Source organism: Prinia subflava, chromosome 12 (genome assembly GCF_021018805.1).
Source record: "Prinia subflava isolate CZ2003 ecotype Zambia chromosome 12, Cam_Psub_1.2, whole genome shotgun sequence".
NCBI lineage: Eukaryota > Metazoa > Chordata > Aves > Passeriformes > Cisticolidae > Prinia > Prinia subflava.
In genome coordinates this window covers 19,125,904-19,138,577 of record NC_086258.1, presented here as the reverse complement: position 1 = coordinate 19,138,577, position 12,674 = coordinate 19,125,904, and the positions used below count along the sequence as shown (strand labels likewise).

The window sequence follows — 12,674 nt, the reverse complement described above, 5'->3', positions numbered from 1 at the left end:
CCAGGAGGGGAGAGGAAGGAGGTTTCAAAATGAGAGACATCCCTGTTTCCTTGCTCTGGGGCTGCCCAGGTGAGGGGCACCCCTGGGTGCTGTGGGGCCAATGATTCCATACCCAGGAGGGATGTCAGTCACCCCCCTCCCTGTTTCCTGTGGGGCCCCCCAGTTACCCCTGCCCTGACCACACATCTCTCCTGCCACAGGCTCTCCTGAGCACTCTGGGGACACCTCACGAAAGATGGTGGCACTTGGGAAGGAAGTGGGGAACACACAGCACCTCCCACCTCATTTAGGACATCTTAGAAGGATGTCAATGTAAGCTCCACCCCTCTGGAAAGAGCAAAGGGGACTTCCAGCCACCCACACAGGACAGGGCAGCTGTGAAAGCCCCGTTCCCCTTGCGAGCCCTGTGCAGGAGCAGAGGTTTGCCACAAGAGCTGCCAGCTCCATGGCACGGATGACCCTGAGGAAGTCACAGACTTCATCTGTAGACATGGATGTCTCTCATTTGCCTCACAGCACCTTGTGACCACTTTAAAATGTTTTTACCATCACTGTCATGTGCTGTCTTCCACTTCCCCCTCCCGGTGAGATAATTCCATTTCAGACACTGGATTTATCACCCCCTCACTGCAGAGAATGGGGGACACAGATTTCAAAGCCAATTCATTTTCTGGTTTGGGGGCTGAGTTGAGAGCAGCAGGGCCTACAGCAGTGCCTGAGCTGGGGAGGGACAGGGGCACGCTTGTGAAGGTGGAAGGGCTGACACCAGGTACCTCCATGCCCCCGTTGTGCCCATTAACCAGGTTATTCTGGAGCACAGGTGCCAAATTACTGAGCACAGAGCATTGTCCCCATGGCTTTTCCACCAACAATTCTCCCCACACACTTGCCAAAGCCCCTGAGGAGCCCACCAAGCTCCACGGAGCCACAGGCTTGGCTGATGGGAGGAGGCTGCAGGACAACCCCTCCCACCGCCCCCACATTCCAGAGGGACACGCCAAAACATGGAATATTACTGCAGTCAGTCTGTGCCACGGGAAGAGCCAGGGTGTCCCAGCCAGAGCCCAGCCCTCACAGAGCAAAGGAATGGAAAAGGAGGAGACACAACTTGAGCAGGAAAAAGGAAAAGTTTAGAAAGACAGGATTTGCTGAGCTGAGCTCATAGAGCCAAGCTGATACCTTTTGCTCCAGCGTCCAGAAACCATAGGAATTGTGTAGGGGATGGCAGGTGGGCTGGGAGGACCCAGCAGGGAGGTATCCTGCTCCGTTTGCTCCCTGAGGTGAGGAGCAGCAGCCCCAGCAGCAGGTACGAGTCTCTGCTCCTCCGTGGGCCACTTCATGTCCCGCTGGGGCCTCTCTCAGTGGCACAGGGCCAGCCCTTGAGCAAGGAGGGCACTGAAATCCTGGTTCCAGTCTCCTGGAGCTGACTCACTCCAGAGAGAAGGTGAGCAACACCTGCTATGGCTGCAGAGAGCCTCGACTGAAATAAAGATCCCCACCCTGCACATCTCAGCATTCTGTCCCCACCCACAAATGTCACATTTGTCATTTGGGCTTTTCTGTACAGCTTTAACCTGAAACTCCTCCTGATCACAGCCTGCCTTGGTAAAACTCACCTCCAACACACCCCTGGCAGCTCTTTCACACCCTGGTGGTGTCTGTGATGTGACAGGAGCTGCTCACTGGCAAGGGCTGGCTCTGCTCCTGGAGCAGCTGGATCCAAACCTCAGCCCACACCTCCAGCAGTGCTTGCAAAGGGGAGCAGTGCTGTGAGCCAGGGCTGATAAATCACAGTGTCCAGCACATGGCAGAGGCAGTTGGACCATCTACAGCTCTGAGAGTGGTGGTGATGCCTTGGGAGGCTACCTAGAGCAGAGGCTGTTCCTGTTAGAGGAACAGAGATATTTATTTAAAAGGCATTCACAGGATACACCTTGGGCAGTACAAGAGCCTGCCCAAGGCTATACCCAAGATGGATAACGGGTCACAAATTTTCACACTTTTATAAGTTTTGGTCCATTTACATATTGGGGTTAATTATCCAATTACAGCTTCAGGTTATGCAGTCCCACCCTCCCCGTTTGCTCTCCTCAATTCCCTGCTGTTTGCACTTTCTGGGCCCGAAGCTGCAACGGTGTCCTTGGTTCTGGGGCTGGAAAAGGATTTTTTTGTCTGACTAAACTGAAGAGAACTTGCTAACATTTCTATGAAGTTCAGAGTTAGATACTAATGCAGTCCAGAATTTGGAAAATATAAAAGCTAAAACTTAAGGCATCATTTGGAAGTCCTTCATGATCTCCAAAGAAAGGCACACATGGAACAGGGAGGTGCTGGCCAGGTGGGCTTAACCCCACTCCCTGCAACTGCTTAGTGCCTCCCCCCCAGCCAGAAAGAAATTAATGCATGAAGCTGGAGCACTTGAGGTAAAACCTGGGCAGAACGGTGTGGAGGAAGAGAAGGACTCTGTTCCTTCCTTTGTCTGGAGGCAACTCCAGGCAAGCACACACAAGGTGGGGCAATTCCTCCAGGATAAGGATCCTTAATCCCTAAGGATGGGGTAATCCTTCCATGGTAAAGGCCTCCCCCAGCCCCCAGGAATAGCACCAGGATTTCAGGGCTGACACTGGGACACCCGCGGTTCCTGCAGCAATGCTCCTTTGCACAAGACCTCAAAGCACTTTGGAAATACCCAGTTACTCCACACGCCCCAGAGGAGGGAAGCAGCCACATTTCCCAGCACCAGGGGCAGGGAGAGACTTCTCAAGTGAAGAGCCCAAATCACATCAAAGAGACAGAACTGTAGGTGGTGGTGGTGGGAAAATGCCTCCTCCTTTCCTTCAGCAGTATGATACCATCCAAACATTGGAGTTTAATGGTGCCAGTCTGGCTGTCACATGGCTGCACAGCCAGTTAATCATTGAGGCAGGGACCAGACCTGGGGACGTGTCAATGCACAAAATTTCTTCCTGCCCTACTCCCAACCCTGCTTCCAGAGCAGCAGCAGACTGCAAATTGCACTTCCCTGCTTTAATATTTAAAACCTGCACGGGCAGCAGGACTGGGGACCCTCCCACCCTCCCTGAGCCCTTTTCCAGGCAGAGAACAGCTCCCAGTTTCCATCAGGGGCATGGCAGGGAGTACCAAAGCCAAATTTGGGGGTTTTGGCAGAGGTTCTCACCAGCACCCAAAAATGTGGATTCCCAAATCTCAGCCCAATGCCTGCCTGACCCCTGCTGAGTGTGTGACCTGGCCAGCCTCTGGCCCCACAGTTTCAGCATTCCCAAAATGTGCTTCACTTACCAGCACTCACCAAACACATCGAGACCACGCCCAATCTCTTTTTTGGCTTGCTCTTCCCCCCTCCCCACAGCCTGTGCCCAGCTCCAGGCTGGGGAAATGGGAACATTCAACCTCAAGCCACTGTGGAAAGCCCACAGCTTCAACTCCAGATTTAGCCCAGACACCCGTGCTAAGGAATATTTCATTTATTCCAGCCTGACTCATCCTTTGAGTGTATTTCCCTTCTGCCAGACAGAAACCTCATGGTGTCTCTGGAGGTCTTGCCACTTCTCCACTCTAAGGGAAGTGACTCAGCTTGAACCATGGAGTTGAGTTCCCATGGGAGCAGATATCTAAATATTTCTCTCTCAAGCACACTTAGCTGAGGAAAGGTTTTAAAAGAACCTCGTGGATTTGTTCTGATTGTTGGCTTAAGAGCTGCACAGGGAGTGGGGCTGGCCAGGAGCTCTGGAAAGTTCATGGAATCTGTGTTTTCTAGGATTCTGTCTCAGAGTAAAGGGTAACTGGGAATGAGCCAGAACAGAAAGGTTTCAGCACCATCTTAGAGCTGGACAGATGTGACTGAGGAAACCTTAATTTGAAGTAATTTAATTCACAAATCAGAATTTATTCAGCTCCTACTAGTCTGTAAAATTTTACCTCAATGCTTTCCTCCTTCAGCCACCTCTTCTACACTAAACAAACCCAAGTGGCTCAGCCAGGCTTAAAATGCAAACAGCCATGAGAGGCAAAAGGGATGTAAAAAGGAGCAGAATCCTGAAGATGTCCCTGCTGGCTGGTCAGGGAACTCAAGAGAATGAAGGCAGCCACAGGAGCAGCTGGGAAGAGGAATGAGACCAAGCAAGGTTTGGATGATCCCTGGAGTTTCTGGGTACCTCCTGTTTGACAGTGTCTGTGTGAGCCAGGGAGACTGAGCAGCACCTGATCCCACCTGGAACACTCCTGTCCTGCCCTGCCCAATGAGGTGGGCACTCCTGGCTCAGCACAGAGGGAGGAACAGCTCTGGCACCGCTGCTGGAGCACAGCTCCTGCCTTTTCCAGGGACACGAGCACAGGGGGAGCACAGCTGACACCGCTCCGACCTCACTGGGCACAACCACCCAGGCACCTCAGCACTCTTAAAGGGAAAAAAAAGGATAAAATTGTGGCTTGCTTCTAATTAGAGACATATTTTAGAAGCACTAATTATGCTGCATTGCTGAGCTAGTTCTTGCAATGTAAAATAGTAAACAGGTTGTAACTTTTATGAGGACGATTGGTCTGGAAAAACAACCTGGTGACACATCTGGGTGAAGCAGCTGCTGCACCAGCTTCCAACAGGAACTGCGAAATGGGAGTTTGCTGAAACATTTTAACATCTTTTCATTCACAAAGTCACCCAAGAGAAATCAAGCAGCTGATGTCACCAGTGAAGAGCCAAGTGATTTTGCTTCTAATTCCTCCTCTCTGCATCCAAAGCTACCAACTCACCAGAAGTTTACCCATTCACACACAAACATCCCAAGTTTTGAGCTGATTTCTCTTTACTTCACAGTCTTGGCAAAACAAATCTGCATTCAAAAGTCATTTCACATTAATATATTAATCAAACGCTTTCAAAATAAATATTTTTTTTAAATAATCATTTCTTTACATCACTGCAGTAGCAATTTTAGAAAAGTCAGTGCACAAACAGTAGCAATTTCATTAATCAGCTAAACTCAAAGAAAAAGAAAACAAGAGGTGGACCTTTTTTCTCTCCGAGCAGGCTGCATGCAGCAAGTCTCAGCAGTTCCCTAGCACAGGATCTTGTGTCACACTTTGCTGGGAAGGGTTTTGTCTCTCAGCTGTCAGAAGTCAGTGAAGTGTGACTTGTGCAAAGCTTTGTACAATGCAAAAGTTTCACAGCCAGATTCTGATCAGTCCTGCAGAGGTTCTGCACTGGAGTTGTTGCTATTGAGACCAAGGAATCAGTGCTATGAGGAGTCCACGTTCGGAATTCACAGCTGGACCAGGAACACAAACAGCAATAAACAACACTCACAGCTTATTCCAATGTTTTGCATATTCTCTCAAGTGCTTCCAGGGCAGAAGTAAAGCAACTGCTTTCTGCCCATTAGCTGTTAATTCACCAGGTAAATCACAGCAGGAAAATGCTCCACTGGCCAAAAAGAGTAACTTGTGTTACAACAAAGGAGAAACATAAGTGAGTGACAGACTATGAGGAGAATGTTCAGGACTTAGTGAACTCACCTATCTAACTGGAAAACAGAGACTGCAGAAGTATTAGTGTTCCCATGGGATCTAAACTGGTCAGATGCTACTGGAGAACCCTGTGAGGAGCAGCATGTCTGAGGAAGGGGAGCTGGTCAGCATTGTCATACATGGTGAGCAGCATGGAAATTTGAAGGGCTTCCAGATTATTTGCTATGATTGTCAGGAATGACTTCGATTAAAATAAAAAAAAAGAAACCCAAGAAAGCTGAATATAACTGGAAATGTCATAGGTGTGTATTTCCTTTGAGATCCCAAAGGCTGCCTTTGAAGTCCTTTCTCAAGAGCACAGAGTTGGATGTGACACTCTGGATTAAAAAGAATAACCAGAGGCACCCCTGTGTCCAGAGATGCTCTTAGATGCACACTAAGGTTAATTCAAGACACCTCCCACCCCCAAGAGCCTTATTTCCATGTCATGATCACATTAGTTAACAATTTAGAGCAGATGCTGACTCTAAAGAGGTGTAATTTAAGTATCAAAAGAAGCAGAGCTAGGGGAAGCAGTCAGAGATGAAGAGAACCCCCGGGTGTGGCGATGCTGCACAGGGAGGAGGGAATGCTGCAGGACAGCAAAGCCTCAGAGCTCCACAGGTGACCCAGGGCTGCCAAAATCCCTCCCCCTGCTCTGCACAGACCTACTCCTAGAGCCCCTGGGAGCAGTGTGCCCTGGGGGAAGGCTCTGCTTCTCAGTGCTAGGGACTGTGCCCCAGAATTCTGCCAAAATGGAAAAAAAAGAAAGCAAAGAGTCGTGGAGAAGTTCTGTGTCAGCTTATTGGTTTTTCTTGTCCTCTGGTGGGAAGTATGGAGGAGGGGGTGGCTGGTCCTGCAACAAAGATGACAAAAGGACATCAGTGCATGGCTAAGAATAAAATATTAAACTCAAAGCCCCCCACAAAACCCAAGACACCAACATCAGTTCAGACCAGCTTTGCTGTGGCACTGAGAGAAGATGTAGCAGACACAGACGTGGGCTCCCCTCAGCCCCAGAGCAGCAGGGACTCACCGTGGGCATGTAGACGTTGTGGGGGTTGCCTGGGCTGTAGTAAGCACTGGCAGCAGCTTCAGCAGCCTTGGCTTCAGCTGTCACAGGGACAGAAGGGACAGGTTAGGGACACACAGAGCACTCTTGCAGTAAAACAAGAACTCCTGGCCATGAGAGTCACTAACAGAGCACCCTAGGACCAGTGCTCAAGTTGCAAAACAGCTACAACAAACAATAGAGCATTATCTCTCCCAGTTACCACAGAATTGTCAATTCCCAGTGAAACAGAGGAAGACTGAGTTTGGAAATGTCACCTGGGACTTGCATGTCAGCCATAAATAAATGCTTGCTACTGCCTTGCCTAAATACAGGCAATACCCTTTATAGACAGGCAGTGAACAAACCATCCTTCCTGGGAGAGAAATCAACAGGCAAAATAAAAATCAGCAAAATGTGCAGCAGCTCGGGGGATTTGTGTATTAAAGATGGAAATTGATGAGGATAATCCAGATCCTCCATTTCTGCAGAACACAAAAATCTTGTACAACCCTCAAGAGCAGTCCCACTTTCCAAATAATAGTTCAAAGATGAATGGTTGTTTATTCAAACTGAAAAGTTAAACCCTTATCCAAATACTCTTACCTACAAGAAATCTATGGCTGTACACAACCACAATAGCTTTTTATTGACTTCAATAAATCCCAAATGAGGGAAAAATGAGGCTGATATTTCCCCAGCTCCTTTCCATCATCTCTTACCCTGTTCCAGATTGTTTCAGCAAAACCAATCGCATTAAGAGTGAAACAGGGGAAGGGGAAGCAAATACCACCAAAGCCACAGTTGTGAACTCAAATGGACCACAAACACATTTCACCATCAGTTTCCTTGTATTCATCCATTATTAGGGCAAGATTACCACCACAGGAGAATCACAAACTGTATTTTTTCTGCCAAAAGAAGACTAAATCCATCTGTAAAATGCCTACTGATGGTGTCTGCCCTGGACAGAATCGGGCTGGACTCCAGACTGAGTTGGATATACAAGGCTGGAGATTAGGGGAGCTCCCTAATCCCTTTTCTAAACAAATTTCAGCTTCTAAGTAGAGCTTCCAAGTTCCCCAAAAGACAAGAAACAAACTCTGTTTAATTCCTAGTGGAACTGTTGTGAGTTCATTCACCTGGACACGCTCCTTACCTGCAGGAGTGGAGGGCAGGTCTGGGCCACTGACATGGGGCTCCATGGGCCCTGGGTATGGTGGGGGTGGGAGCTGCATGTAGCTCCCATCTGCTGCAGGAGGACCAGGATAAAAATCTGTCAGGAAAAGAGATCACACAGCAAGAGACTTCACTCCTCTGCGTGGAGTTATCAACCAAAAGAAGCCAAGGCAAACAGAATTAAGCTCAGGAACAAAAGCTACACAAGCCATCATGAAAATACTGTGTAAAATCTGTGTTTCTTGCCCTTTTTCCCTATTTTAACTCTTAACTCACTGGAATAATCCCTCAGTTTCCAGGCTTACTTGGAGGAGGAGGTGGGTATGGATAGCCCCCGTTAGCTGCAGGTGGTGCAAAAGCATAGGATCCATTTGGCATGTAGGAATAGCCATAAGCTCCACTGGGTATTTCACCTCTGGAGACTGGAAAAGCAAAGGAAAGAGCTCATCAGAACATCAAGCCTGCTCAAATGCAGGCCAAGAATTCCAACAGACTTAGAGAGTCCTTATCAGAAAAACAAGTGTCACCCAATAAATCTGCTGTTCACTGGATGTGAGAAAAGTATTTTTTAAAGCAAGCTTCAGGCAAGAGCTCCTGAAACAACAGAACTCTGCCAGACTCCCCCAAACTTCCATACCTTGTGATGCCACCTGCAGCATTCGCTGCCCAAACTCAATTGCACCCCCAGCTGAAAAGGTCATCTTGAATGTGGCAGATCCTTCCCAGCCACCTGAGGGAGGAAAGACAGCACTGAGGAGAAGCCATTTTCGTGCTATTTAGGTTACTTGCTGCATCTACAGATGCTCTGTATATAATTCTTTAAAGAGCTTATCTCAAAAATCCAAATTAAAAAAAAAAAGGAGAGGAAGAGGCAGAATTATGGTATCATCAGAAAAATTCACTCTGGGGTATTGTCAGGTCAAGAGACACCTGAAGCAGAAAAATTCATGAGGGAGAGCCTCAAAAGCTTTCTGGAGTTGTGGCTGTTGCCACAGGAGCTGTCACAGGCCAAGCTATCAGGAGTGCTGGATTTGCTCTTGCTTTGGATGAGATTAGTGCAGAAGACAGGGATTTTGTTAATCCCGTTTGCTAAAAAGCCTTTGCAACTACACCTAACTGTCAGCTCCAAACGAGTTTGGGAGTCAGAGTGCCCAACAAAGCAAAGAGTTTAATGAAAAACATGGTCCACATAAATGCATTACAGCCCATGGAAGATATTTCAAGTCAGGATAAATAATAATTAGAAAACAAATAAAATTAGTGCCATCTCACATTACAGTATAAAAAAGAAAAGCATGCACAGTCCGGAGCCCAAGGAAGCATCAAAGCAGAAGCTGTGCCAAAACAGAAACAAGCAGATTAAAGAGCCTTTTAAGCTAAACCAGACTCTCATGGCTGTTAAGACAACATCATCATTAAAAGAGATGGCCTCTGGGGAAAATTCACAAAGGGTTAGGTAAAGCCTTTTGCCTTTCACACAGTTTGGTTTGTCATTAATGCTCAGGCTCCCTCTCATGCTGGATGGTCCCACTCAGAAGCTCCAGTGCTGATTTCAGGACTCCAGCTGGAGGCTCCTACACCCCGTGCTGTGATTTCTGTGCCACAACTGAATCCAGCTGGGGATGAAAGTTTGCTGAACGCTTGTGCCTTTGGTAAAAAAACCATTCAAAACCAAAATTATTCTTGAAAATGTCTGCCACAGCCTTCTCATTGAGCTTAATGTGAAACAGCTCCTGAAATTCCCTGATTTCAAGACAGTCTATTCCCTTCCAAGTGCCCTTTTCACTGCCAGGACGCACTACAGCAAGAGCACAGCTGTCCTGGAACTGCACAAGAAACACAACAGAGAAGGTGCTCTGGGGACTGCACCTGAACCCAGAGCCAGAGAGGATCTGAGGTTTTGGCACAGGAGAAGCTGGATGCAGGTGGGACAGGTGATCCCAAGTGACCAAACAAAATTACATCCAAAGAGTTCCTGCTGACTCCACTCTGATGTTTGTTTGCTGAGATCACTTGTTTGATTGAACTTTATATTTTGCAGAGGGCAGCAGTGAGATGGGTTGCAGAGAACATCTGCTCACGGTAGCTGAACAGGGAGCTGGAAAGGGGAATATTTTTATCTGCCAGTGAAAGAAACAGGTTTTTGCAGGGGTGTAAAAGCCCATTTGGACAGTGTCAAGGTTTGGTTAGCCAGGATGTTGCTATGAATTGAGCAGCTGAACTGAGACACAGAACAGACACTTTGTGATACCAACCTCCTGCCTCTGCTTTCACTGTGCCCTTGATGTAATTTGCTCCAAACACTGGCTGCTTAATCTCACAATCCTTCAACAAATAAAAGGGCATCACAAATGACTGCATGGCATCCTTCCCCTTCGACACAAAGATAACCTGGAAAGAAAATAACGTTACAAGAGCCATTCAAAACAAACAGGAAACACAGCCCTGATTTATTATATGAACAGAGTTCTCCATGGACTGAAACTCCCTCCCACATCACCAGTTCCACAAGCCAAAAAATACACACAAGGGCCACAGGGGTAAACCAAATCCTCAAGGTACTAAAGCCTTCCAGAAGTCCCTTGCTCAGATAATGCTCCTCCCAGCTTCCAGAGAGCCTGCTGCTCCACACAGCTGTGATTTAGTAGCTGTGCTGTTCCATTCAGCATTTCCAGACCACTGCTAATTTCTAGTTTGAGGATGCCTGATGGACTAAACAGCCGCCTGTACAAAAACTAATCAGATTTGTTATCTGTTGACAAATAGATGGGATATGCCATGAATTCATAATGCTTCCCAGAGGGAGAGGATGAGCCACACTTCAAGCAGGGGTAGATTATCCTGACTTTTATGCATTGAGGACATTTAAATACAGCCTCCAGGGCTGTTATCTCCTTAGACAAGACAAAGCCTTTCCCCTTACCCGGTAGGGAGTCAGGAAAACGCTCCCTTTCTTGGTGCCCTTGAAGGCCTCTGGCATCGGCTCCAGATCGCTGAAGGTGATTTCCACATGGTCATAGGTCATCAAAACACTGCAGACAGTGACAGAACACACAGCAGTCACAGCTCCAGGCAGGAGTGCAGCATACACACAACCTTACTGACCTACCAAACCACCTGTAACCTCAGCACTGATGGAGATGACGAGCAGGCAAGATCAGCTCTGGTTTGCCCTTTTTGTTGTTGTTGTTGGCAGCAGCAGCAACTGAAGTAGCACTGGCTGCTTGTTCCCTTCCGAGTGTGCTGACACAGCTCCTGCTGTCTGCACAACCCCAGTCAACTGAGCTGATCAAAATCTCAAGCCTTTTTTTTTTTAATTGTTTTGCATTTCTGCTGGATCAGTTCCCTAATTCAGTTGTCCACAAGTAACATGGCAGAGGAAGGACTGCAGAAGAAGAAACTGCTCAGCCTAGCTTATGCAACACAGCTCTTGAAGGTCTCACCACAGCTCAAGCACCTCTGACACAAAAATGTGACCCAGAGGAACTCCCCTTCCTTGCCACAAGACTTCATTAACTTGTGTTGTCTGCACTGATTCCTCAATTCTCAGTTCCAAACTGACCTGATTAAAACCTTTGCATGGACACAGCAGGTAACTTGCATTGACATTACAGCACCCACATTAGGGACTCTAATCCCTAAAGCTGCAGAAATCTCCACCACCTCTATCTTTGGCAGCTGACGTGCTTCCATCCTCAGTCATCTGCCAGTAAATACCTGTCCCTGCAGGAACAGCTCAGGAGGGGCAGTGGGACAAACTCTGCTCAGGCTGCAGCACCTCAGCTGGATCAACCCTGGGACAGGCAGGCTGACAGCTGGGAACAGCAACGCCTCCAGCTGCTGCAGTTATCTCAGGAAACGCAAATTTAAGTACCTGAGCTGATCTTACTAAAACCTTCTGAGCAAGGCCACATCCCAAGTGGAAGTGAGGCACAGAATTCCTGCACCAGTGTTTAAGTGGCCCCGTGGAAAGCTGGAGGATGAAGCACTCCTTTGTCCCCGGAGCAGATGAGTGCCACGTCAGACCCACGCTGGCAGACAGCGGCGCGGACAGCGCTCTGCCATGCAGACAGAGGCAGCTCTGTGCAGCTTGCCGTTTCCATGGTTATATCCCAGCACCTTTTCCAACACTGCTGCTCCGTCCCGCACACACGGACAGGGCTGTGCTCCAGAACGCGGCACAGCACAGCGGGCAGCCTCTGAGCCGAGGCAGCCCCGGGGGAGGCCTGGGTCCAGGCCACATCACCTGGGAGGGTGCTGAGCTCTGCCAGCCCTCCTGAGCCCTCGGGGGAGAGGCTGGGCACAGCAGCAAGAGCCAGCAGCAGGCTGGGGACAGGCTGGATGCTGAGGGAAGCGGTGTGGAGGGGCAGGGCCCGCGGCTGAAGCCCAGCAGAGCTCCCCCCGCACAGGCCCTGGGGAAGGGCGATACATACAGCCCCTAAGCCGTAGGGGGGGATGAAGGGAGGACGAGCAACGCCAGCACCGAGAGGGTTAAACCACCCCCTTTACCCGCCTCGCCCCCTCAGCACGCCCCCCATGACCCACACAACCGCTCCCCCTGAGGGGGAAGGCAGGAGGAGGGCGTGGGGAGAAGGCAACTCGCCGCAATCCCCCGGCTCCCGATGCCGGGAGGAGGGGAGAAGGGGATAGCACCTCACTTCTCGCTGTTGTTAACGATGACGCCGCCGCCCTCCGAGTGGTTCTTGTTGAGCGCCATCGCCGCCTCCTCCGCCTCCTCCTCCTCACAGCATCGACCCCGCTCTGCGCCTGCGCGGCAAAAAGTGCTGCCGTCAATGGGGCCGAGGGGTGTGCTGGGAGTTGTAGTCATCCCCAGCAATGGAGTTGGTTACTTCGAGTTCTTCGAGCGGTGCTTGCTGGGAGTTGTAGTCCAGCCCTCCCCACGTTAGCGCTGTGCCGTTTG

General features: G+C 49.2%; 1 protein-coding gene across 3 annotated transcripts; it reads right to left on the bottom strand.

Annotated features, from left to right (window-relative positions):
- Positions 1-4,805: 4,805 nt before the first annotated feature.
- Positions 4,806-12,537, bottom strand: WBP2 (WW domain binding protein 2). Of its 3 annotated transcripts, none has more exons than XM_063409408.1 (8): positions 12,412-12,537; positions 10,677-10,785; positions 10,009-10,144; positions 8,391-8,483; positions 8,059-8,175; positions 7,734-7,850; positions 6,560-6,636; positions 4,806-6,379 (listed from the first exon to the last, which is right to left on the bottom strand). In XM_063409408.1, the coding sequence occupies exons 1-8, from the start codon at positions 12,468-12,470 to the stop codon at positions 6,326-6,328; spliced, it is 762 nt and encodes a 253-aa protein (XP_063265478.1). In that variant the 5' UTR covers positions 12,471-12,537; the 3' UTR covers positions 4,806-6,325. The 3 variants fall into 3 exon arrangements, with proteins under 3 accessions (XP_063265478.1, XP_063265479.1, XP_063265480.1); XM_063409409.1 differs by having other exon boundaries at positions 7,734-7,826; XM_063409410.1 differs by having other exon boundaries at positions 12,407-12,519.
- Positions 12,538-12,674: the final 137 nt, after the last annotated feature.